General features: G+C 31.4%; 2 protein-coding genes and 1 long non-coding RNA gene across 4 annotated transcripts in view; 1 reads left to right on the plus strand and 2 right to left on the minus strand.

Moving 5' to 3' along the window:
- The first annotated feature begins 3235 nt into the window (after window positions 1-3235).
- On the plus strand, window positions 3236-14126 carry LOC134695808 (uncharacterized). The gene is made up of 6 exons (XM_063557265.1): window positions 3236-3240; window positions 3563-3684; window positions 3911-4032; window positions 12230-12329; window positions 13590-13711; window positions 13946-14126. Exons 1-6 carry the CDS (start codon window positions 3236-3238, stop codon window positions 13985-13987), a joined length of 513 nt encoding a protein of 170 aa, XP_063413335.1. The 3' UTR covers window positions 13988-14126.
- On the minus strand, window positions 5041-11353 carry LOC134710242 (uncharacterized). Its single transcript, XR_010106108.1, has 2 exons — window positions 10435-11353; window positions 5041-5296 (listed from the first exon to the last, which is right to left on the minus strand). It is a non-coding gene; the product is annotated as an uncharacterized LOC134710242 (long non-coding RNA).
- The window catches only part of LOC134686330 (mucin-3B-like), a 31139-nt gene continuing 17348 nt past the window's right edge, over window positions 14111-27901 (minus strand). Inside the window, exons 4-9 of one of the 2 annotated variants that reach the window (XM_063546004.1) lie at window positions 23558-23780; window positions 22089-22262; window positions 19847-19972; window positions 19299-19652; window positions 16795-18044; window positions 14111-14816 (exon numbers count right to left, since the gene is read on the minus strand). In XM_063546004.1, coding sequence (XP_063402074.1) covers window positions 14562-14816; window positions 16795-18044; window positions 19299-19652; window positions 19847-19972; window positions 22089-22262; window positions 23558-23780 — 2382 coding nt within the window. In that variant the 3' untranslated portion in view covers window positions 14111-14561. The remainder of the gene's footprint in view (window positions 14817-16794; window positions 18045-19298; window positions 19653-19846; window positions 19973-22088; window positions 22263-23557; window positions 23781-27901) is intronic. The other variant, XM_063546012.1, reaches the window with a different exon arrangement.

Raw genomic sequence — 27901 nt, forward strand, 5'->3', positions numbered from 1 at the left:
TTTATAGGATAAGGCTATTTATAGAAAAAAAAAAAAAAATTATGAAATAATGATATCATGGTTATAGTTTAGCTTTTAATTTGTGGAATTATATATTTATTTTAAAATTAAGTTTTCACAGAAAATAAACGTAACTTAAATGAGCTCTGTCATTGAATATTGAGAATTATAATCTCAGTCTGCAGTTATGTATCAACTTCTTCCACTGAAGTTGTTGAGACGATATTTTTTCAATGGTTCTTCAGTCTGTTGGTAATCTTTTTGTTGTCTAGAGGCTCCTGAATTGGGACAAAAAAAAAAACCAACAGGATTAAACATGTTTTGTGAAATCTCAACCCTAACCTATACTCCTAGCCGATGTAGAATATTAAACACACAGTAAAAACTCAATTTAAAAGAAGCCCGAGTCCGATGTCAGAAAAGATAACAATGAAACATAAATTAACAAAGGACTACTAGCATGTATAAGTATTTATGTGTTTGTAGATTTTATTTAACTTGTTCCACTTAACTTCATTTGTGTTTTGCATCGAGGAATCCTTTCTCTGCATATACCTAGTATACCTGGTCTTTTTATGTACGACATTTACTGTTTTTCCTATGCACATCACGTTTACCGAAGAAGTATCATACATGATTTCCAGAAAGGTTCAAAATGCTATAATGTGGGAGAGATTACTGGCAAAAGCTGTTCGTTGGTTATAACCAGACCCTTGCTCAATTCTCGTCCTTAAATTCTCTCAGAATATAAAAATATACGAAGAGTGTCATTTATCTTTCTTTCTGCAGATTGTACTGGTAAACACTTTCAACAAGTCGCTGTGAGAGGTTTAGATAGCCATAAAACCAGGAATAATTCATCATTAACCGCATAAGGGAATGCCTGTATCAAGTCTGAAATATGATAATTGTTTTCAATTCGTTTGATGTGTCTGAGCTTTTGATTAGGATATTTTCTGTTTTAGATTGTCCTTGGGGTTCGGTATTTTTGTTATTTTACTTGTTGCTCTTATCAGAACATACAGTTTTGGTTGTGGTGTAAGTGTGAAATAAATACAAAGGAAATGGTTTATTTATTAATGAAACAAAACTTCTATACAAAAAAGGCAAATGAACTACACTTCTTTTTCTAACAAATAGGGTGAGCACAATAGACGAGCGTCATATATTGTGACAAGTGTGTTTTGTTTAAAAGGCGTTTTGCTGGTTTGGTCTAACAAGCTAGGTTAGACTATCTTTAACATAGGCAAGGTGGATTCAAAATTATTAAGGCTGACGTTAAAAAAAAACAATTAATAGACAAAGAACTTGTTTTGTTAACTCTGATGTTTTATTTCGAATGACAAAACCAAACAAAATTGGTTGTTCTACATATTCATGGTAAAAAAGCTAAGAGTTGTGACAAAAGTTCCCAAATCCTGTTTTTCTCCTTTTTTCGCCTGTACAATAAACAACGGCAAACTCTTGACTTTCAACTTTTCTCTTCGTACAGTATGCTACACTGCAAAAAACAACAACGTAAAGATATGATATTAACAAAGGCAAATGGCCGAAAATGAATGACACATCACATGGATCCTTACATCATATTATCTGATATCAATCCCAAAATAGACATGTAATATGTTATTGTGGCAATGATAAGAATCCGGTGGCCAAAATTTTGTAAAATTATACATCAAATTGGACAGAGGTGTGACAAGCAAATATATGGACACACTGTTAATATAAGTGTGTAAGGGCTTGAGATAAAAACAGATGTCGATTGTCCAGATTTTCATTATTTTTAAGCCATCGTGTTAAATATTTTGTTTGCATTTCCCTTTCCAAACATAGTTCATTTATCTTATGAGTTATTGCAAACAGTCTCGTCCTTTTAGCAACAATTTTAAAGATAATTAGAAATATAGGATGTGCTATGTGTTATTTCAAATCCATAAATATATATAAGTGAGAGCGTGTAACTAATAAACATGATCATGTACACGATGTTAAAAGGGTAGACTGTAATAATGCAAATACCATTTTGTTTTCTCAAATAGTAATTAAGGTTATACCACAACGATGACTGCTGTACCCCTTTTTGACCTTTTTGACATATTTTGTCTGTTTGGTTTGCTCACACATCGTTGTCAAGATGATAAAATTGTATGCGACTAGCATACAAGAGAGAAGTTTAGCTAGCTACAAAAACAGATTTAACTCACCATTTTCTACATACCAGTTTGCGATTTGATTTGGGAATTTCCGTTTTGAATTTTCCTCACAGCTCAGTATTTTTGTAATTTTACCTTTTACGACGACTGTTAAATGTAAATGCATTGTATCACTTGGAAATCAACGAAGTTTGAGTTTGACTGTAACTTTGGTATCTTTCGTCCCACTTTTCTTTCCTTTCCCGCAGGAAAAGCAACAAAAATACAAACAACACAATAACAAATGATATTACTGCTTTCCCCTCGCCGGTACCACTGCTTGTGGATTACCAATCACCAAGGGTAACAGCTTCCTACTAGCCAGCGATTTGGTATGGCATCATATAAATAATAGACATTTGGCAAGTTAATTTTTAATTCATATAACGGCAAATTAATTTCAAATTCATCAAACTGTGTGAATTCGGTAAAAACATAGATATTTTGGGGCTTCTCTATTTAGACCAATTCAGTTTTAAGGACTCGTGTAATGTGCAGTTATATTATATTCTTTTTTATAATGGTAGAGCTTTGTCTTTGTTTTGTATTTTTTTTTTTGGTTAATATATTTTAACAGCATCGTTCCTTTCTGTTTTTGCAACGATCCCTCAACTTAGATTTTTTTGTTGTATTCCATTCTATGACTTCCTGTTGTACTTTTTCAATTTAATTCACATTAACTATATGTAAATTACAACCCTATTGCTTGTACCTAATTGCTTGGAAATTTGTCATTTGATGCATGCGGTACCATAAACTGTAAGTCAACCTTTTCACGAAAATCTAAATGGAAAAAATATTTAACGTGTTAACGAGTTTGTTTACCTTTTGCAAATGATAATGACTTGGAAGGAGCGTGAATGAATTAGTTTTCGGGAGGAGTTTACATCCATTTATTGGTTTGTTGAAATTATTTTCTAATTAGAAACATGTGTTATAATGATGATACGTTACAAACATTGCACATGTTTATAAAGACACCCTTATAAATATTAAAAGTTAATTCATAGTTTCTTATAGTCAGACCAAGATCAGCTACCATGAGGTAAGCCCATACACCAAACTATCATTCGATAAACTTTAACTTTGTAGAGAAAAAAAGAAAAGTAACCACTGAGCTTTTTAGGAAGACTGCTATTTACGGTGGAACACCTATCAGCTAGTAAAAGTGTGTGTAATGTAGAAGAATAATTTTTCACATTCATTTTATTTAAAATTCAAATGTCTTTAATCTTTCAAACCAACAACAGACCAAGCAAACGAAGTCATTAATCTCCCAAGTAAATAAAAAAACCTTAAATCATGTCTTTCAAAAGTGTTTTTTTCCAAGAATGAAGGCAATATCTAAAATTTGTTTTTGTACACAGGGTCATGTTGCAGCTTTTGACACTAATGGTTGTCGGAATTACGGCTGTATCAGCCGGGAAAACCAAGTGTGTCTGTCCAGGGCCATACCATCCAATGACGTTATTTGACTTTTCAGACTTTTGTAAGTAGTAAATGAAACAAGGTTTAGCAGACTAATTGATTATAAACAATTGATGAAATGAAGAACAAATGATAAAGATGGTAGACTGTAATAGGATTTAACATACTTTCGAACCAGTCTGGGACCATTTTCGCCCATTATATTGTGAAAATTATTTCAAGCTTAGAATATGCATCCTCTTAATAATATAGGTTTGACATTTTTCTTAACGTACATATTTATATAGGCATCAAAGGAACTGTAAAAGCGAAGAAACAAGTGTGGGTAGAGGATGCACCCCATGGTAAAGATCCGGAAAATAAACGGCATGACAACAAATACAGTGTGTATGTCAAAAAGGTACTGAAGGTAAGATCTGTTAACTTTATAAGCTTGGTAACAACTTTTTTTCTCTTGGTCTCTAATATCGAAATTCTGATATATTTAATATTCTTCCTTTAAAATTTTGGGTTCGAAAATGAAAAACTCACTTTTGTTTTGTAATCACTGAACTTACACTTTTTGCAAAACAATGTGTAGTCGAAGTTATCTAGGAAATCAGAACTGGAAATTTCTAGGACTTAAATATGATATTGATTTAGACTTCAATATAAAGCATTATTCGAAGCGAAAAGATCTTCAGAGGTAACCGTCTGAATTGACAGCTACAACAAACAGGCCATTTTACAGGGTGACAAAATGCGTTACAAAATAGAAATGTTTGCATTAATCAGTACATACTGATGAAAGATATATAAGTTTTACGAATTATCTCTGGACATTTGTCTTTATTTTCTAATATACATATTTTATTTTATTTTGGTGTTGTTGGATGCATTTTTATACTACATATGAAATATAGCTCAACAAAGTTAAATCGCGTCTTTTAATTCAGATGCGTCAATTGTTGATGGTTGATTTCCAATAGTTATAGCAATTCATGTTAATGATCTTTTTTGTGTATTATTATTTAAAATAACATTATAAAAAACAGCTAATATGTCAAAAAGGCATAGAGATAAATTCATTTCTTTGGAGAAGAGACTATGCTGAAATATTTAAGAGAACAACGTATACAACTTGCTGTTCATAAAGTGCCTGTTAGTTAGGTTTTGAAAATCAAAACATAAAATAAATGCATTTTATTTCAAGTTATAGATGTTCACTCTTCATTTATTAGGCTAGGACCGTTTATTAAATATTCGAAAGAAACCAACAGATATACATTTAGGAATTCGATATACCAGATAAAAGATAACCCAAATCCATTGAAATCACTCAAAATATTTCCAATGACTCCAGATTACCTTCGTTATACAAATGCAGATAACTTGTAAGACAAACTAAATAATAATCATAATAAAAAACAACAAATAGTAAGTTTGAATTTTGGCAATTTTTTGTCATGGATTTATTAGGACAGTTCAACTATATATCAACCGGCCTATGAATTTGCATTCATCGACAATGTCTCATTAGTGTCCAAGATAAAAACATAGAAGGGCAACCATCATATGTTTTCTCCAAATGGCAACTGGGCTACCAGACGCCAACTGTGATAAATTCAGCCATTCAATAAATCAATATATTCAGTTCATATTCTGTCCAATCCATGACGCTTCTTTAACGATATCTGAAAATATACAACAGAGAGCAGAAAATATTCTCAAGGGTGGGATAGGGTGGGTTTTGTGTTCCTTCAGTTCAAATCACGCAATGAACAAATTACGAAAAGCATGCAACTTTATACCAAATAAAAGCGGGAAAACCGCTTACGAAATTATGTAGGTAAAAGAAAGACGCTCAAGTCCTTCAAAATTAAAGAAAAGATAACTATAGTTTAGCAGACGATAATCTTAATTTATTAAATTGATTTAATGCTTATTGATTAAATCTTATTATTAAATATTCGAAAGAAACCAACAGATATACATTTAGGAATTCGATATACCAGATAAAAGATAACCCAAATCCATTGAAATCACTCAAAATATTTCCAATGACTCCAGATTACCTTCGTTATACAAATGCAGATAACTTGTAAGACAAACTAAATAATAATCATAATAAAAAACAACAAATAGTAAGTTTGAATTTTGGCAATTTTTTGTCATGGATTTATTAGGACAGTTCAACTATATATCAACCGGCCTATGAATTTGCATTCATCGACAATGTCTCATTAGTGTCCAAGATAAAAACATAGAAGGGCAACCATCATATGTTTTCTCCAAATGGCAACTGGGCTACCAGACGCCAACTGTGATAAATTCAGCCAAATGCTAGCAAACTTGTTTGTAAGCATCGCCAAACAAAATTTATCAATCCATGACAAAATTAAAATTAACACACAAAACAAATGCAAAAACCTAGGTTTTGAACAAACATATTAATTGAACGGAGATTAACATCTAAATATACTAGACATTAGTTCAACAAAGTAAATCAACTATACTATACAACAGTTCAACAAAGTATATCAACTATACTATACAACAGTTCAACGAAGTATATCAACTATACTATACAACAGCTCCACGAAGTATATCAACTATACTATACAACAGTTCAACGAAGTATATCAACTATACTATACAACAGTTCAACGAAGTATATCAACTATACGATACAACAGTTCAACGAATAGCAACTATATTAAACAACAGTTCAACGAAGCATATCAACTATACAATACAACAGTTCAACGAATAATATCAACTAGACTATACAACAGATCGACGAAGTAATCAACTTTACTATAGAATAGATCAACGACGTCATCAAATATACTATAGAACAGATCAACGAAGTAATCAACTAATCTGTACACTAAACAACAGTTTAACGAAGTAATCAACTAATCTGTACACTAAACAACAGTTTAACGAAGCATATCAACTATACAATACAACAGTTCAACAAAGAATATCAACTAAAATATAAAACAGATCAACGAAGTAATCAACTTTACTTTACAACAGATCAATGAAGTAATCAACTAAACTGTACACTTAACAACAGTTTAACGAAGCATATCAATTACACAATACAACAGTTTAACGAAGTATATCAACTATACTATACAACAGTTCAACGAAGTATATCAACTATACGATACAACAGTTCAACGAATAGCAACTATATTAAACAACAGTTCAACGAAGCATATCAACTATACAATACAACAGTTCAACGAATAATATCAACTAAACTATACAACAGATCGATGAAGTAATCAACTTTACTATAGAACAGATCAACGAAGTCATCAAATATACTATAGAACAGATCAACGAAGTAATCAACTAATCTGTACACTAAACAACAGTTTAACGACGCATATCAACTAAACAATACAACAGTTCAACAAAGAATATCAACTAAACTATAAAACAGGTCGACGAAGTAATCAACTTTACTATACAACAGATCAACGAAGTAATCAACTAAACTGAAAACTAAACAACAGTTTAACGAAGCATATCAACTATACAATACAAAAGTTCAACGAAGAATATCAACTAAACTATACAACAGATCAACGAAGAAATCAACTTTACTATACAACAGATCAACGAAGTAACAACTTTCCTATACAACAGATCAACTAGATAATCAACTTTACTATACAAAAGATCAACGAAGTAATCAACTTTACTATACAACAGTACAAATATAAACAACATGCACAACAACAAAAAAATATTCAACTAGGTATTTACAACTAACAACAAAACCGTTGTATATTCAACTGAGCTGTTCAATTTGATGCATGCGTTTAACAACTGAAATAAATTATTCAACTGACAAACAACTTCATATGTCCATGCACGATGGCTTGCAACTTTAAACAGTTTAAAATTCATCTGGATATAAAAATCTGTTTGGATAATACTTAATAAACAACTCAATGCTGACTAAATAGCATTAATAAAAATGTCAATGCCAATATATGACAGACCGCCATCATCAGCGAAACGAGTTGAATGGATATCATCAAAATCCAGTATGTTCAATAGCCTTGCCCTTAACTTTGTGTAAGTTAGATCTAACCCCTCTTTGTTTAAAACAGTCTGAAACTGAAATCTTGTCAATAATTTCCCATTTATATGGCAAAAATGAGGAACATCATTTCCAGGTCTTTTTTGCAAAAAGGCTTTCAAACTTTGTAAAGGACACATCTCATTTGATTCAGTTTATTTATTTTTTCAACTAAAGTAGTGAATCCCCCTTTTTTAGCAGTTTTTGAAGAAGAAAAAATATCGTAATAAACAGCTGATTTAGGATAGTCAATTTAAACATCCCGCCTATGTGAAACATGCTTTTGCATAACATTCGTTGTAATGGTAAATTCACTCACACGTAAAAATGCAGCAAGCTAAGTTAAATGCTGATTGAAACAATATTGTTTCATAATTAGAAGAGCACACGTGCCTCTAAGCCCCATTTAATCTAATCAAAATATCAATAGTCAAAGGTTCCCGAAGATCTTAAGAATTGTAAAGTCTATCACAATCACTCAAAAGTAACTGAATGATAAAAGATTTAGTTAACTCTTTATTCTCTTGAATTTAAATTTGTAACTGATTCCAGATATATATGATCTAACTGTAATGGTGAATAATGATTTAGTGACAAAAAACAATATAACCAATAATTTGTCTGTTACTTGGTGGCCAACTAAGGGGAATAGAATATTCCATCCTGAACATATTGAACGAATGCACTGCATTTTCATAAACATTTCTGGTACTTTGAGAAATTGAATAATTCAACAATTTTGAAGCTTCTATAACAAACGATCTAAGAATTCGTGTGGAATAGTCTGTGGCCCCAATTATGACCATTGTAAAATTGTCCTTGGCTCATTTAAACAAGCTTCACAAACCAGTGAATGACCACCTGCACTGTCAGTATACAAATGTAAATTTAAAGCATTTGAAACCCAATCTAAATCTTGGATATATGTATAGCTATTAAATTCTTTATAAAAATATTGCCACATGTGCAAATCATCTCGTATTCCTTTGGTCAATCTTATAAAATGATCAGATTTTTTTTTTTTTTTTTTTTTTTTTAAACATTTTTTAAAAAAGCCATATAGACGCCTCAAAAATGCCCTTCTGGAGGGAAGAGCCCTTGCACAAAAAGCCAACAAACCTGTTAAAGACGCATTTCTTTCAGAGTAACTGTTATATTTTCCAATACCCAATTGATCTGATCTTTATTAACACTTTTTTAACACTGGTATTCTAACCTACATCTCATCTGAATCAATAAAAAAAACCTATATATTCGATTTTTTTTTTGCAAGGACCTTCTGGTTGCTATAGGAACTTCCAAGTTTGAACAAACTTTTCAAAAACGCAGTCATAAGAAAGAAACAGTCATCTTTATCAGCTTCAACTATTATAAAATCATCAAGATAATGATCCAAATTTTCAGAATGCGTTTTATTTTTAACTGACCAATGCAAAAAGGTTGAACATTGAGTAAAGACCATTTAGTTTGATGCCTAGAAAATCGAAATCACCAGGATAACATTTAAGTGAAGGAAATGCCAATTAATATTATGTTTGCCATTATGGCCGAATTCCCCGTTTGTTTAACAATTTTGACTACATTGTCAAATGATGAATAAGTGACCTCGGTAAAATGAGTATCAATAAAATCATTGATACTTTCATTCGGAAGCAAGACAAATAAGTTATCAATCTAAGTTCACCAGTTTTATTAGGAACTAAACCAATTGGAGAGCACCGAAGATTTGAAATAGGTTTATGATTGAATGGGCCTACCATTCGACCTAATGATATTTCATTATTCAACTTCTTTTGAGTTTCAAAACAGACATCAAATTTCATATTCACATGAACGTCTAGAACTTAATGAATTTTAAAACCATATTTAAATCTGTTCAAAAGTTCAACAGCGCTTTGCTTATCATGATTTAGTTCCAAAAGCTTAGAGAGTTCATTTACATTAACCGGAGATGTTCCTAGGGCCCAAATATTAAACTGGTCTGGATGTAGTTCTAAAAAATTATGAATCATTTTTGCTTAAAACCTCCTTTTGGGATTTGTCTTTTAGCAGAGTTGTTAACAAAAGGAGAAATGTTATTTCTCATAAATCTAGATGGACCAGTATTACCTTCATTGTCCATAAAGCAACGACATCGTAAAGCAGGATGATTAAAACCACATTTGAGACATGCACGCCTGTATTGGCAATTGCGTTTATTGCAAAAACCTTTAAAATTAAAATCTCAGCATTTATAACCAAACTTAGCCTGCTGTTGTTTTTGAGTAATGTTAATTAAAATACGCAACAACAACAAAAACCATTTATGGATGACCATTTTTAGTATGATCCCTTGATACTCTCAAACGAAATTGTTGGTCATAAGAATATCATTTTTCAACAGGATGATCAGCCGCTGCACCCCTTATTATTGATATATATGAGAAAAGTTCACTTGCTTTTCCAGGATACCTTTCAATTCCTGGGCATAAGCAATAAAACATTCAGTCCAATACTCAACAAAATAAACATAAGGTTTTTCTTAACTTTGTTTTGTATAACCAGCATACCGTCATTAATGCCAATGGTGTTTTCATTTGTTTGACTATTGGAATTGTTGTGATGCATAAGGGACAAATCAATATATTCAAAATTCCATTTTTTCTTTTTTAAGCTTTTGACTTATCAATATAACAACCTCATTAAAACCAGGCAACATAAGATGTTCATCAAAAACTAAATTAACCTCACCTAAGGCGGCTTATTCAAGTTCAATCTCTTGAATTCTACATCTGATTGCAAGGCAACTAGTTGAGGTCCATCAACATCAACTTCGGGACGCCTTCTCTCATTCCTAAATGGTGGTCGAAGTTGTTCCCTGGGAGCCATTCTAAGACGAAGTCTTCAACCGGGTCCTGCCGACGACGCCTGCCTCTAGGCATTGTTATAAACTATTATAATTATAAAAACAGATTAGCAAAATACATCAAGTCTTAAAAGCCCGTTCATCTTTCAAAATATTAATTCAACCTCTTATTCAATCATTCGATTAAGATAAATGAAATACCACATATAGCCCACTACGTTGTCTTAAATTAAATTAATACATTTGAATGCATTAAACAACTGAAGTAGGTAACAAAACACAATTAAAACAATTGAAATGTCCCTACATACCAAATATAAAGTCGTTATAAACGGTAATTTAAATTACCAAGCTTAATTAATTATCCGCAAATTAAAAAACTTATAAAAGATGAACGTGTAACAAATTAAACATTAGCGGGCATGTAAATGTTAACACGGCATACACTACAAACATGTAATTACCTGACTGTTTAAAGAATATCGCTCATACATTACAATCAAAACAAATATATCACATATATTAAGACATTTAAATTTAATGCTATTCAATGATTAATATATGTGTGCACAAATGTAACTATCAAATAATAGTCTAATCAGTATAAATGCTATCCAAGTAAGCGATACATTGAATTAATAATCAAACTATTTGCAAACACAACTTTCAAATAAAATCAAATTATTCTTTTATAAATTGCAGAAATAAATTCATTCGGAAAATTCAACTGCAACAACTCTATCTATTTATCACTGAAACATATGTACTTATCTTATGTCTGAATCAGCCTATCCTTTTTGTGTTCCTTCAGTTCAAATCACGCAATGAACAAATTACGAAAAGCATGCAACTTTATACCAAATAAAAGCGGGAAAACCGCTTACAAAATTATGTAGGTAAAAGAAAGACGCTCAAGTCCTTCAAAATTAAAGAAAAGATAACTATAGTTTAGCAGACGATAATCTTAATTTATTAAATTGATTTAATGCTTATTGATTAAATCTTATTAAATAAAGTTTTCAACCTTAACTTAAATGTGGCAAAGTGTGAGCAAACAAATAGATAATATATGATCTGAACAGTATAACTATGAACAAAACAGTATATTGGAAGAATAGCTAAATATTGTCTCATCCAAGCCAGGAGTCTGTATTAACGTGCTGTCGTATGTTGTTGTTTATCATAACTGTTATATATTTTGTTGTTTTTTACGAACTGTTTCTCAATTCTAAATTATTTGGTATCTTGTGGAGAGTTGTCACATTTAAGACATTGCGATTTACCGTTTTTTAATATTCGCGTTTTCGCAAACAGAAAGGAAACATGCGAAATCGCTAACTTAACCACACCCATCTGCGTTTCGTGCCTTATTCTAAGATTGTTATTATGATATAGCAAGTAAATAGTCATCAAAAGTACCAGGATCATAATTTTATACGCCAGACGCGCGTTTCGTCTACATAAGACTCATCAGTGACGCTCAGATCAAAATAGTTAAAAAGCTAAATAAATACAAAGTTGAAGAGCATTGAGGATCCAAAATTCCAAAAAGTTGTGCCAAATACGGCTAAGGTAATCTACTCCTGGGGTTAGAAAATCCTTAGTTTTTCGAAAAATTCAAAGTTTTGTAAACAGAAAATTTATAAAAATGACCATATATAGCTTTTCATTTTAAAATAGGGACCATGTGAAAAGAAAACAACGATGCAAATCTATTCAAAAGGGTGTACCAGTTATTGTGGAATGAATTTAAAAGTAGGACAAACTTATCTTCTTTGTGGTATGTAATTTATTGATATCAAAACTTCTAATTTTAATATTTAGGTTAACTATACTTTCTTATAGAAAATATTCCTTACGTAATCAACCAGGTGGAAAAACGAGTTCAATATCTTCACTTGTGCAAAAACACCAAACATTATCAAATTCTTACAAGCTGCAATCCATTTGCCATTATGAAGAAAATGTTCAAACCCAAACAAAGCATGTAAAACAGAGAATAAAACGATGATTCGTCTTAAAGCAACCAGCTAGATTTGTTTGATCTATATAAAATAATTCTACAAAAGTTTTCGTAGTGAAAGTAAGTTTTCTTTTACGGCTGCACAGCACTGCAGCGACATATTTGTAACGCATAGTTATGCATATACAACCACTCACACAAACATGACCAATGACTTTATTGTTACTTACATCGATCAAACCATTTTTTTGCTGGATAAGTTTTGAAATCAGAAAACTTATTTTTGGAATGTTTTTCGTCGATTGTAGGTGCATTCTATACAATTTTAATGTTCAATAACTACGAATTGCATACACACATTTAAAGAATCTGTAGCATCGTCTGTTTACTGTATTTTGGGCTTTAAGATATTCAGTAAAACAAAATCCGGTGATGTTACCATGATGTGTTGATGCATTCAACCATACATGGTTTTAAAGCGATAAATATTCAGTGGGGTGAAAAAGAACTATATAGTTTTACATCAATTGGAATAAATAATGAAACTTTATGTCAAATTAACAGCCTACTACATATTTTAACCTTAAAAAGTCTTCGTAAAATAATACTAGAAAGTGGGTAAATTTAAGATAAATATATCGCCATTGCAAACTGACACATACTAATGTACGTGTTTAATTATGTAAAGGAAATTTGATGCGATTGTCATACAAGTGTGGTTCATCTGACCTTGACCTCATTTTCATGGTTCATTGGTCTTTGTTTAGCTATCTTGGTTAATGTTAAGTTTGTGTGACAGTTGTAATCAAGCTTTAAGCTTTATACTTTAGGACTATCAACATAATATCAATGATTAGTAAAGAAGGCGAGACATTTCAGTGTGTGCACTCTTGTGTTTTCTATGTAACGCTTTTGTTAGTTCTATAGTGATTCAGATTACAACACAAGTTGACCGCTGTACCCCAATTTTTGACAATTTTACCTTTAGTGTATGTTTGTTTTGTTCATTTTTGTTTTTGTTTTTTTGTATGGTAGACTCAGAATGACCCGTTGAAGTGTTTCTATTATTTTAATTAGGCACCATGATTGGTAATGAATACTGGATCAATAAATGTGGATCTAATAAGAAATGGACAAAAGTGACGCCACACCAACATAATGCCATTAAATACAGATATAGACAACAGTCTGGGTGTATGGTATGTTCATTTAAAATAAACTTTGAATAACAATACAATCAAGTAAACACATGTTAATGACTTTTAGTAGATTTTTACTAAAATGAAATAAAAGTCATTACACCTGTTTCAAAAAGACATGTTCTGAAATCAATTGCTATACTGCCTGTTTCAAAAGGTAGCAGCTAGAAGCATAAATATGCTGGCATAATTCATAGATACTTTAAAGTTTCATTATAATTTCATATTTTCCAGGAAAAATGTCAGATGAATCCTAAAAAGCCAAAGCATTGTTAATTCAATTATGCAACATGCCAAAGAAAATATTATGGATATAAATACCATAAAGGTATAGGCTACGAGTGTGATTGGTATATCAGTAAAGGGGGTGGCTTTAAAAAGTGTTGTGATGGCAAGGATCCATACTTTACATAGGGATGACAATTCATTATTCAAAAATGATTAAAATAAATTGATCACAAATCTACAATTATGTTATTCTTATGCAATGTCTTGTATTGCTCATTTCGTAAACAAAATATTAAAACATCATTCCATTTTTTCAAAAGTGGCTTATCACTAAAACAAAAACCTCCTTTTTTCAATTTTTTAAATGTATAACATCCAAACAAACATGAAAAACACAAAATCACTTATAATAATATATATAAACACTAAAAAAAAGATTACGTAACGTACAAAAAAGTCTAGCGAGACAAACACTATATTCCATTATATAAAAGTTTTGACGGAATAACTCCTGAGACTTCTTTTAATTATGATTAAATATGTGTCAGAGATCTATAACAGTCTACTGAACTATGTTATTTTCACCTTCACATTCCTAGCTTGTTTATCATTCTCACAATTTTCAAAATTTGGTATCCTCTGATGAATGTGGATGTTCGGTAGGTTCAAGTTCACTGATTGGGATAACATATCCATCACTACTGTCATGTAAAGAAGCAGTTGATGCTGAACATATATCAATTATTTCTAAAGATAAACGCAAGGAATCTTTTTCTGTCATTTGATTTTCATCATCAAGCATCTCTTCATCAGGAACAGGGTTTTCCAAAAACAAACTCTTACGTGGGTGTGACGTCATGAGTAAATCTTTCTCACACTGCAAAAAATGGATGGAAATGGTTTTATTTTAATTGGTCTTTCAGTAATATTATAATTGAATAATGTAATGAGATATGGAACAGGCACTGCTTACCCCCTTCCGGAGTGACTTCAACTTTGGATTTGTGTGGTTTTAATTTGTTTCTCCTCTCTCTCTCTCTTTAACCACATACATTCAATGATATGTCTTTTATTCATTTTGCTTTAAATTTCATTTCATCGTGAATGGAGGAGGAGACACATTTATTTTGGGTTTATATCACACGGGATAAGATTTATTTATATATATACTTGATGATCATATGATGGTTTTTGTTTTCGTTGGAAAAGTCAGAGGTTTGGGATAGCAGCGAAAAACCTGGTTTAATCCACCATTTTCTATAAAGAAAAGCCTGTACAAAGTCAGGAATATGGCAGTTTTTTTCCATTCGTTTGATGTGTTTGAGCTCTTGATATTGCTATGGCATAGAACTACGGTATATTTTTTTTATTTCACTATTTTCTCTTACTACCATACGGCACTAAAAAATACTCTGCGTTAGACAAAATTCATACATTGATTACATTGATCATCTTATATATTACTTACTGAAAACAAGAGGGATTCGTCCTCAATACCATCTCCTAAAATAATGTTTTTAACAAACATAACCTAAACTAATAATTCCAAAGTGAGTTTATGTGCATCATGAATGATGTACTTGTGCCGTTATAAATGTAGAACAATTTAGTTAAAACATGATTTGTTTTGCATATTATGGCAGTTTCCTGAAAGATTGACAGTGGCAACACCTTTCACCCAGATATGTATATGCTAAAATGTTCTTTATAAACCATAATTTATACGTTTCAAACAAATATTTAAATTAGAGACGGTTGGTGCCACATATGAAAAATGTAAAAAGTTGCGAAAAACTTTTCGAAAAAATAACTAAAATAAAACCTTTTTTCTAGTTCAGGCTAATATATTTATGAAAATGATGAAGATATGCTTCTTATGATACTTTTAAAAATAGAACATTTAATGAATGGCAGTAATTTATTTTGAATTTATTGAACCATAAAATTAATTTTTGACTCTTCACATTGATTATCCGCGAAGCGGATTATGTAAAATGTGAAGAGTCAAAAGTTCATTTTATGGTTCAATAAATTCAAAATAAATTACTGCCATTCATTGAAAATAAATTTCTATCAAAAATAAAGCTCAAAGATCTATATTAACAATAACAACGTACACACATGTTGGCGTATGAATACACAACGTCAGAGTGGGCGTGTCGTCATAAAAATTGACAACATTGAAAATAAAACTAATAATTTTAACCAATCAGAAGACAGTAAATACACAAAATTTAGTTATTTAGTAATGTATATACGATATCTTGCATGCTTAAATTCTGTGCAACTACTACCTAAGGGGCCAATATGTGGCCTGTTGAAAGCCAACATTTCTGTCTTTGGCTTCAGAATCTAATTTTCTATATTTCCATTTTTTTTTCTTTCGTTCTAGACATCGATGAAATTTTTGTCACTGGGGTAAAGCAAACACTAATTCATCAATAAATAAAATCAATTGTGCAGTTAAATATATATCACACTTATCTATTGTTAAGGCTCCGTGTTGAAGGTCGTTCATTGACCTATAATGGTTTACTTTTATAAATTGTTATTTGGATGGAGAGTTGTCTTATTGGCACTCATATCACATCTTCCTATATCCAATTACAACAGTGTTGCAAGTCCCGGCGTGATCATCAACGGCCTGGTTTAATTTTAAAACTGTAATGCAAATATTAATCATGGCAGAAAGGAGGAAAAGGCAATCCCTGAAGTATATGCGTTCGATATGGGACATGATGGGTTAAACATGTTTGAATACGTTTAACTTTTTGCAAACTCAGAACAGCACATCATAATAACAAAGACTGAAAGTCTATAAGATATCAGTTAAAATTTCAAATTAAGATACCTACTTTCGTATAATACTCCTCTTGTCGACATGTCCAACTTCTTGTCTGTACTTTCCGTTTTATGCAGATACAGATGTAACAAAAACTAATGCATAGGATTAATACTGTACATGGGACTATAATAAATAGCCCAAGATGTTCTAAAAATAAACTTTTTGTACGCGGGGTATTCGGTTTAGCTGTAGTTGTATTATTCCAAACGGAGACTGTTGAACTTTCTGTTAAAGTTGAACTACTACTTTGTTGTACAAATAAACTAGGTTTAATTAATGATGAAGAAAAATGTGAAATACGAGAAGAAAACAATGACTGCAGTTTGGCAAGCAACAAAGTGTTTTCTGAAGAAATAGAAGACGATGGAAAATGCCCATCTGTGTGAATGTTATTTTCTCGAGAAAACACTATATTCTCTTCGTACGTCAAATGATTCACAACAGATGATGCGTATGAGGCACTAGACAACTGGTTTATACTGGCTTCTGTTTGATAATGAATATTGTCTCCATTTGATAATCGAGAATGGTCTTTACGTGCAAGGATGGTTGGTGTTATTGAGTCAGAAACATCCTTCCGCTCTGCTGATTCCGAAAATAGCGAACTATCGACAGATATCAAGTTATTCACATGAGGTCTTTGTATGTTTCTAAGGCTTTCTGTTTGTATTGAAGTGTGAACAGAGGTGGTTGAGGTTACAGTTTTATGCAATGCTGCATTCAGTAAAGTAAGTGCCTCATTTTCAGTCTTTAAAGATACAGCATCATGCGAACTAGAACTATCAAATAGATTTAATTTAAAATGTGAATTGGCTGACGAAGATAATGGAGATCCAAATAAAATTGATGAGGTTGATAAATCTAAAAGGGAATTTCTTTTAATTTCCATGAAAGATTCACTCGATAGCACACTTTTTGTTGATGAAAACAATGGCTGGTCTAAAGACAAAACTGCAATATTTGTTGGCGGAAATGTAAATGATGAAGTAGAATAAATGTTGTCTGAATTCGCCCTAATGGAAGACAACACTTTTTGTGACAATGATGATGATAATATAGTCTGAGTTTTTAAGCCTGTAAAAGATTGAACTTCACTTCTAGATGATGAATATAATGGTATTTTTGACGAGGATAGTTGGTTAGGATTAGATGGATGCTGAACAGTAGTTCTAGCTGTTGTATGTAATCCTCGACGGTCATTTCCCCTAATTGGAAAGGTGAAAGTTATCGGCGTAAGTCTTGTTGTGGAACGAAAAATTCCTAAAAAGATAAGACATCATTCTTAAGATGATTTAACTTTTCTATTCATAAGAACAAACAATAGAAGACATAGATTTAAAAGTATAAAAATGCTTTATGTATTCCCTCATTTTTTCTGATGAATATTTTTAATAAGGATACTTCCACGATTTCAGCCGAGAATGGTTATACTTTTCCTTTGATTACCTTTGTTAATTGACAAAACGATAAAACGTATAAAATGTTGCGTGGTATAATTTGATGTTACACCAACAATGTTGTAAATCGCTATTCTTCATTTGTAATATTACACCAAAGATTTTGATGCAACAAGTCGAAAAGATTTTGCTCCTTATACCGGAAATATGAAGAAAAAATTAATAGGCATATACGTCGGCTGCAAATATGCCCAATAGATATTATTTAAACAAGAATATAATATGATAACTAAATATATCTACAGTGTTTAAAAAAGTGTCAAAAACATGAAATCCAACCTTTTTGAAGCTAACTTTACTAGCACAGATCAGTACACAAAAACATATAGAAACATGAAAATCTTAATTGTTGATATAAGCATGCGAAACTGATTTCCTCGCGCATTGTAGCAGAATCACCTGTCTAGATTTACCAGTATCTTCGCCATTTAGAGACAATCATTTTCAATTGCTTTGTCAGTTTTTCAAAACTTATGAGTTTTAATGTTCTATTTTTATTGTCTGCCTGATTTTAATTATAAGTATAACCCTTAAATAATTCTTTTATTCGGTCACCACGGACGGACGCAAAGACAATTTCATATAAAAGGGGTTGATAGGATGCACATTATCATTCATATAAATCACTTCCAGACACAATCAATTGCAAGTAAATCACATATTGCTTTGTTGTCTTTTTTTAATATTGTTTTTAGAAAATAAATACAATAGGGACCAAGATAATATGAATGGGAACAGCTATTGTGGGTTTTCGTCAGGTCAATAGCAAGTTTAGAAGGTCGTAACTGACTACTTTTCCTTTGTGATGATGCAGATTTGTGATTTCTTCTAAAAAATACATATAATAACTTTTGTTGATATTAAACGATATCCAATTCTGACTTGTTGCGTCTTTACTATCACTTGTTACCTTTTATTCTCTTTATTCACTTTGATATGAACAACCATCAGAACAAGACAATAGCAATAGAGAGGTTGATTATCTCCGTTTAATTCTTGTTGATTTCAATCGCGTGCGCTCGGCATTTTATCTTTGTGCTATAAAAAATTACATTACCTTCGATAGCCCTAACGCTATAATTTAGGGTTCTATGTGTGTCACTTAGCGTCCTTATACTAGTATTTGCATGATTTGTTGTCATCTCGGTATTTGTTAGATAAGCTGTGTGAGAAGACTGGAGTTCGAAATGCTTTCGAACTGTTGTTGGATGAACACTAAACATTGTTTCAAGATCGGCAATTGTTGTAGAATCAATTGCTTCTGTTTTTTGAGGATTGATACTGTAAGCTATTGATGGACTGTAAATGTTGGTTGATACTCCACTAGAGGATGCCTGTCGACAGTCGTCTGATTTTACTGCACATCTACCATTGCCACACTTGTATGAACCTTCTGGGCAATAGATTACCGCTGGAGTAGCAAACAAAAAATGTATTATTTACAGTTTTGCAGTATGGAGAAAATAAAGTTACGCTTTTATTGTTAAATCTTGAATTAACTGTATTTTAGTAAACAAAGTCAAATGACGATTTTCAAGCACAGAAATATTTAAATGTGAGATATATAAAAAATTTAAATCAAAATTACGAGAAGTATTTTCTTACGTTGACAGTTATCTTCATCTGACCGATCAACACAGTCGAACTCATTATTACATCTAGTGGCATTATGGTAGCACTCTTTGTTATCTAGACAGGGAAGATATCCTTCGTTACAAGTGATAGGTTGATCTGCAAATAAATTTGAATAAAATGATGATTGTTGAAACTGTGAGATTTATGCAAGTTTTAAGATAGCATTACAATCTCTTAAAAGAATGTAAATTTTGACCATCGTAGTGCGATCGTGTAGATTGCAGTAAGGTCATGGTATGGTATTCATGATCGTGATGATACTAACGCATAGATTTGTATGTTTATTAGCAATGATAATTAATTGTCCCTACCATTTTCTGCATTTGAAAATGTCTGTTCCAAGTCAGGAATATGCCAGTTCTTGTCCATTCGTTTTTGATGTGTTTTTGTTATTTGATTTTGCCATGTGATTATGGACTTTCCGATTAGATTTTTCTCTAAGCTCAGTATGTTTGTGATTTGACTTTTTGCAATAAAACATATTCTCACACAGATTACGCTTAACACTGACACATTAATTACAGCACACTTAATAATGTATGTTGTCTTAATTGTCCAAATATAGAAACAAGTTAATTTAAAAATGCCAGTTTCATTTGAATCACATTGAATTTCAAAATCAAGCGCTCCTTTGGGGGCTTTTTGTCTTTGTTACTCTCTAGCTATTAGCATAGCCAAATCTAACTGTAGTATATTTCGCAAGCAACTGTTTGGGGAAAAACACGTCGTCTTTTTTAACATAACCCTCAAACGTAAAACTTAGGCATATAAGACTTTTCATTGCATTCTTTTAATTATTTTCAATCATGTTTTGGCTAGAAAAAGTAAAATATCAATAATACCGAGTAAAATCCGAAACGGCAAAATCAAAAGCCCAAATACATCAAACGAATGGATAACAAATGTCATACTCCTGACTTAGTACAGACATTTTCTTATGTAAAAAATGGTGCATTTAACTTGGTTTTATAGCTAGCTGAACCTCTCACTTGCAGGACAGTCGCATCAAATTTGATTATATTGAAAACGATGTCACAACGATATACGTAGCAATGCGGGAATTCCACTCATCTGAGATTATAATATATGCCAATTCCACTCATCTGAGGTTATAATATATGCACTTGATGCCGTTATCAGTGCTATATGTTGGTTTGGTATACCCCTAAATTAAAGAATATTTGATAATGTCTTGCACTTGAAATCTTTTTGATACAGGTAATGTAAGTGAATTTTTTGTATATAAGAAGTGTTTTCCCCGTTGGTTTATGGGGTGCAAAAGCTTTGTATGAAGCACATAATTTCTAAAAAGCTACGTTACATTTCAATTAACCTAAAAGCATGCATGCAATTACTCCACAAAAATGCCACCATGTTGATAAGGACTTAATTGGAAAAATTACAGAAGAAAACACATGTTACTAAAGTGTTTAGACATAGACCTATCGTTTTGGCCATCTAATAGGGGGTTGTGAATAATTTTAACCAGAAGAGGAATACTGTTGGTTCACACAGTAATCACAAGTTTCTGTCTGAAAACACATTCTTCAAATGTTACAAATATGTGGTCAATAAAAATTGAATAGCTTAAGAGAAATTTTGGTTAGATTCAAACTGTTTTGTACAAAGAATTATCTAAACCTGTCTAAAATAATATATGTGTATTTACTTAAATCAATTTTTTTCAATCTGTCTTTCCGAATAATTAATACAAATGCAAAGGGTGTAGAAGTGTTTTATTTTCGATAATTTTGAACGAGGAAATAGACCTACTTCGTGTCCTAACAGATCTTTAGATTTCTTTAGTATCCACATCTGATTCACGTCATTCACTGTAGGGTGTTTACTTTTCTGATTAAATTTTGTCCCCGATGGAATCAAAAGCTTGGTAGTGACACATATATGCTGACATCAAATATAAGTAATATGGTCATTTTTCTGTTATTTACAAATAAAAAATTGTGAAATAAATTATTCAAAATATTTATTTGTTTCTTACTCAGGATTGATAGCATAATCAAAATGTTTGCCCTCCTATGCTTTTCATTTCGTAAATACTTTTGCCTTTCGACGTTCATGTTCCGAGCAGTATTCGAGCGTCACATCTTAGTTATTAACATGCACACAAACATCCTTTCTTGCCTATTATATTCGTCAATTTTAATTCAATTAAATGTTTTTATATTTTAAACATTTCCTATTTGATTTTTACCTTCCAATACAGATGTAATATCACGTGTCCGGATTGGATGATTGTCATGATTGTCACGTAAGTCGTAATCTGGATTGGTAGGTGGAGAGTAGCTAAAACCATGCATGCCATAATCTGATGGGTGAACGGTTTCTCCAGTCTTGACTGTAAAACGTCCTACATCATTTGTATCTCCTAATTTAATTTTAGTTAGAAATAATTAAAAAAAAAATTAAGATAAATCTTAAAATAAAGTGCTGGGTGCTTTCAATGCAAACTATAACAATTTGCGAAAATATTTGTTATACTTTAATACTGAAGAAAAGTTAAAAGCATTCTATTCTAATCAATAATTAAAAAAAAATTACTATTATGAATATATAGTTTAAGGAATAAATCACAGAAAGAAGCATTATAACAAATCAATCTAACGTGTCATTGACCAGTGGTATAATAATGTTGCCTTTATTAAAGGGGCACTAGCTGTCAAATTCATTGTAACCGATTTGACTCAAATTCTCATATTTGGTTTATAACAATGTAAAACATTTATCCAAACTATCAAAAGTCTAAAATAAACAGTTTACAGAGCATGGGTAGATAATATATAGGTTCGTTTCGTGTGTATTTTAGTCCAGACGCCATCTAATTAACTATCGATTTGACCTCAGATGACCATATAAGCGATGTAAACAAAAATAAAGATACGAATAGATTAAAACAACACGTGCAATTGCATTTTTATAGGTCTGTTTGATTTTATTTTATAGATTAAAAATAGATGTTTCTAATTGTTTTTAACCATATAAGAATGATTTTATGTGCATCGAATTAGTAATCAAATGATTTACCGTAGTTTCACTTTCATTGTTGACATTCTTTTTATTTAAATAACCAGTACACGTACAATGCATGCGTTGTCAATCTCTAGCTAGGGGTTAACTTGAAGTTCACATGAATACCGGTTAGAATGATGATGACGTTTTCACTTGCAAGCGAATCAGTCAAAAATTATGTTTAATCGCTTATTTCAACAAAATTAAAGGAAATTGATTGCTAAAAGCAAATTATTATTTCATTATTCCAATTTGATTAATGATTGATCTAAAAAAAAATCATACTTTATTTTTTTATATATATCGTAGCTAGTGCCCCTTTAAGATAGACTATGAAACAAACATTAGAGGGAATTTTAAGTAATCTATGACGATTATAGACAATCTGGAGAAGTAGCATCTACGTATTCATCTTCTAGATAGGGAAATAGTATCATGCAGATGGATTTGAGAGAAGCATGCAGAAAGTTGTTTTTTAGGAAAACATGCCAAACAAGGCTACAAAGGCGACTTAGGTTTAACTACTTCCGGCACAAATCGAAAATCACCAAATCAGGACTTGAAAATCATTTGAAGAATACTTTTAAAACAGCATCCAATAAGTTTATTGTTGAAATAAAGTAGTATATATATTTTGGAAAGTGTACAATATACCTATAACACAATACCCAGCGTTACAACGGTCTAGTGATGTCAATTTGTAAACATAAAATCCTTCGCAGTTCTTTACTTTTGCCATTCGTCTGAGAACACAGCAGTCCCATTTCCCTTCGATATGGTGTGACCCACAAATAGAGGCATCTTCAATTTGTCCAGGAAGTGGTGCATCATAGACGAACTCGATATGAAGCGGTACTCGGACACCACATGCTGGTCCCTGCATTAAAAAAAATATGGTTTGTTGTATGTATTTCTGCGTTAACATTATCATTGTGATAAGATAAGATGTTTGTAAAACTCTAGATTACTACTTAATACAAATGATTTACTATTTCATAAAATACCATATAAATCTAGTACAGATACTCAATGCCACCTTCCCTGTTTTTACGAATACTTAGGTGAATAATAATATAACCTAGATAAAAGGAGTATGTGCAAGTAAAAATTATTCACATATAAATTCAAACGATTTGAGACAATATGCGTGAACAGTGTTTACATCTTTCCTATATGTCATGCACATCCATAGCAACAGCACAATTAAGGCAGACAATACCTAAAGAGATTATTAAACTCATATGTAAAAACAAACTGACAATGCAATGGGGGGGGGGACAAAACAAACAACAGCATACAAAACACAACATAGAAAACTACGGACTGATCAATATGAACCCTACCATTTAACTGTATTCAGAAATATGACATCGAGTTAATATTGTTAGATTGGCGTTGGAGATCATGGAATATAACTTCAAGGAATATATGTGGAAGATGGAAACTTGCGAAACTTTAACGATCATTTTCATAAATCCATAAATAAAATACAATTCAGGTTCGTGTCAGTTTCACCAAAACTCGCCTTCTCCTTACATTTTGGTGTACTTAAAAAAGAGAATAACATGTCCGGATAAACCAGTTAACTTTGTTTAAAACTAACAAATTAAGACATACTACTAAACGAAATATACTTTGAAAAGTAAAATCACAAATAACCGACTTTAAGGTAAAGTTCCTACACAATGGCAAGATCTTAAGATCAAACACATCAAAGGAATGGCAAACTCAGAGATGGCAAACAACTGTCATATTCCTGATTAGGTACAGGCATTTTCTTATTTAGAAAATGGTGGATTCAACCTGATTTTATAACTAGCTGAACATCTCACGTGTATGACAGTCGCTTAAAATATCTATATACTGACAACAATCAGACATAAAAGATAAAAATGTCAAAAATTGGGATACAGCAGTCAAGGTTGAGTTATAATCTTAATAAATATAAGACAACAAATTTGTCAAGAAAAGAAACAAAATGGCATATGCACAATTTAAAGATAAGCAAAAAATCAAAGGCAAAGGTATAAAAAATGACCACAACACAATAACACATTGATGGGATGAATACATAATGAGCCATCCAAAAATGATATTACCACAGTTTGAGTAAACGGTAAAGGTTTTAAATATACCAATACAGAAAACATATAACTTATATGTAATTAGGATAATAAACAACGTCAGTAACAAAATCTATACTTCAAGACCATTGTGTATTATTTTTGAAGTGGCTTCGAATAATTTATCAACAAAGTCTTTGTATCTTCCAATACCCCGAATAATCAACTTTCTGCTCAGACGCAGGTAATGTTTTATAAAGTTTCAGTAGAGATTTCCAATAAAATGACTTTACTCGACATAACCGACCTAACTCAACGTATTTCGTCCTACTGTATTGAAGCATGACGGAGGGGAGCATACAGCATGCATGTTTTGCAAAATCTACCCCAACTATTTTTTTTTACTCTTTAAATATTTTGTCATTAAACTTTGAATGATTTTATTGACATAAATACTATAATGGAACAAGTAAATTAGCAACTTGTAATCAAACACACCCATCATTTCTTGTCATTTCACTTGACCAATATTTTAGTTCTTCTCACATTATGAATTTTAAAAACTACCAAGACGACATTTGGCATACAAATATTAAAATAACGAATTCCGAAGCGAGAAGGTTGCCTTTTTATTGTTTAAAAAAAAATTAAAGTTTAAAGTAAATTCCAACACACCCGAATGTAAAAGGTGTACTCGACTTTTAAAACAAAATAATATTTTTCTATAATTTAATTGAAGATAATTTGATGTGGGCAGAAATACATATCAATGATATATTTTTCAAAAGTACTTTCTCGTCTTTACCTATACCAAATTATGGGGCGAGGTTTTTGTTTAAGTATACCTAAACTTGCATCCGAGGATACACGGGAGGGGGGCGTACTCCCCCTTTTCGATCGCTAAATAAGTTTTAAAACCTCATGTTTTCCACAATATCATTTTTAGCGTATAATTGTCCAAATTGTTTTTAGCATCGCTTAGCTCGTCAGTATAAATTTAATTTTCGAATAAAAACTACACCCTCTTTCAAATATCTGGGATCCGGCCATAATCAGGAACTGTATTGCACGAAAAAAAAAAGGATTGTCGTTTGACTTTGATAAACTTTTTTAAAACAACAATTTCTGAACATTAGGCCTCTGGCATGTGATTTAAAAGTTTAAGACTACATACTGGATTAGATTTTTTCCGATGATTTAGTAGCTCACTGAATACAGAAGTATGATACTGACGTGTAATCAAATGGACACATAAATTACACTACATAAAATCTGCTATACAATTATTACCACTAATGGTCCTACAGATACTATGTACTTTTGACATGTCAAACGGTTTCGCTTTTCTAAACTGTCTATGATTTTTTTATTCTTAATTAGTGATATATACAAAAATCAAGATGTAGTATGATTTTCAATGAGACAGCTCTTCACAAGAGAACAAATGACACAGAAATTTTAACAACTATAGTCCAACGAAGGGGTTTCAACAATGAGCAAAGCCCATACAGCATAGTCATGCTAGGTGGAGAAGCCGAAAAATACAGTCTTAAAGTCATTCTATCAGGGGGTCCAACAGAATAATTGAATATGTATTCTAGGCTAGCCTGCTACGAGTCAATCCCATCTAATATACAAGTAAATTATTATGAATATAAAATGGTATTTTTTTCAGTCGTGTAACACCTGCACTGGTGATCCTGTCATTGGATCTGTGGCATAGTTGTCACTTTTATATATATATACCTCCAACGCGAGACAAAAGTTAAAACTTAAAATTTTCGCTAACTCAATCAATATATGCGATAGCTTTAATTAAAAATCTACTTCTAATTGAAAAAATAAGAGTAAACGAAAATTCCCGTAAAGACTAAAGTGACATTATAGTTGTCTCAAAAATGTAACAACTATGTAAATTGACATTCTCATCCACTTTTAATTAGAAATATTTGGGAACAGGATATGTTTAGCCAATTACTATAATAAGTTGATAGTTTACTATCCACAGTGGTCAATGCAGGTTATAAGTCATCAATTGATAATCAAGTACACCTTCTAAATTACAATCTATATAACGAATTGGTGTACACATTTATTTACACACATTATTATCAACTACAATTTTCTTTTGTGAATGTTCGTTGACTTTCATTTGAAAGAAAAGTATATGTCAGCTACTAAAATTTTAAGAAGTACATGATCTTTAATGGGTTTTTTTTTTAAATATTCAAACCCCGTTGACGTACGTTTTCCCTGTTGAATTTGTTTTTAGAAGATTGTAAATTGAGGAGATTAAGTGCAGAAGAAGAGAACGTTTGAAATGATACTTAATAAAGTATGATGCAATCCCAGTTTTAAACTTTAACTGAGACACGTTCTGATTAACATTTTGAGTTCATTTTTTTCTGAAATTACGACAAAATCTATATTAATTAATACCCACGGAAATTAAATATCATAGACCATTAAAAATCGAAAAGAAGAATCTATCTGATAACGACAAACAAAATCAATACAAATATCGAATAATAGGTTCATTGAATTTTGCAATTATATCTGAAAATCAAAGTCATTGTCAAAACCATGAAAGGCAACTCCAATGAATCGTATGATAGGTAAAGATACGTATATATACGTGGTCTTATGACAGCGAAGTTTAGGTCGGAATCTCAATAATCACGTGATATATAAAAATCATGATTTCTTTCGTTTTTCATCATCTTAGAAATATTTGATATTGATAAAATTTATTATGAATGGGTTTCATAGTTTAGGAATACTTAGTTAAAACTTGAGTAACGCATTTAACAAAATTAATTGGTTAACAATAACCGGTCCCGTTACGTGCGTACGTCGAGTTAGGTGCGTAAGTCATTTTTTTGGAAATCTCTAGTAAACGATGCTAGATCTTGAATACCGAATGAGTTTAGAAATG

This window comes from Mytilus trossulus, chromosome 1, assembly GCF_036588685.1.
Source record: "Mytilus trossulus isolate FHL-02 chromosome 1, PNRI_Mtr1.1.1.hap1, whole genome shotgun sequence".
Classification (NCBI taxonomy): domain Eukaryota; kingdom Metazoa; phylum Mollusca; class Bivalvia; order Mytilida; family Mytilidae; genus Mytilus; species Mytilus trossulus.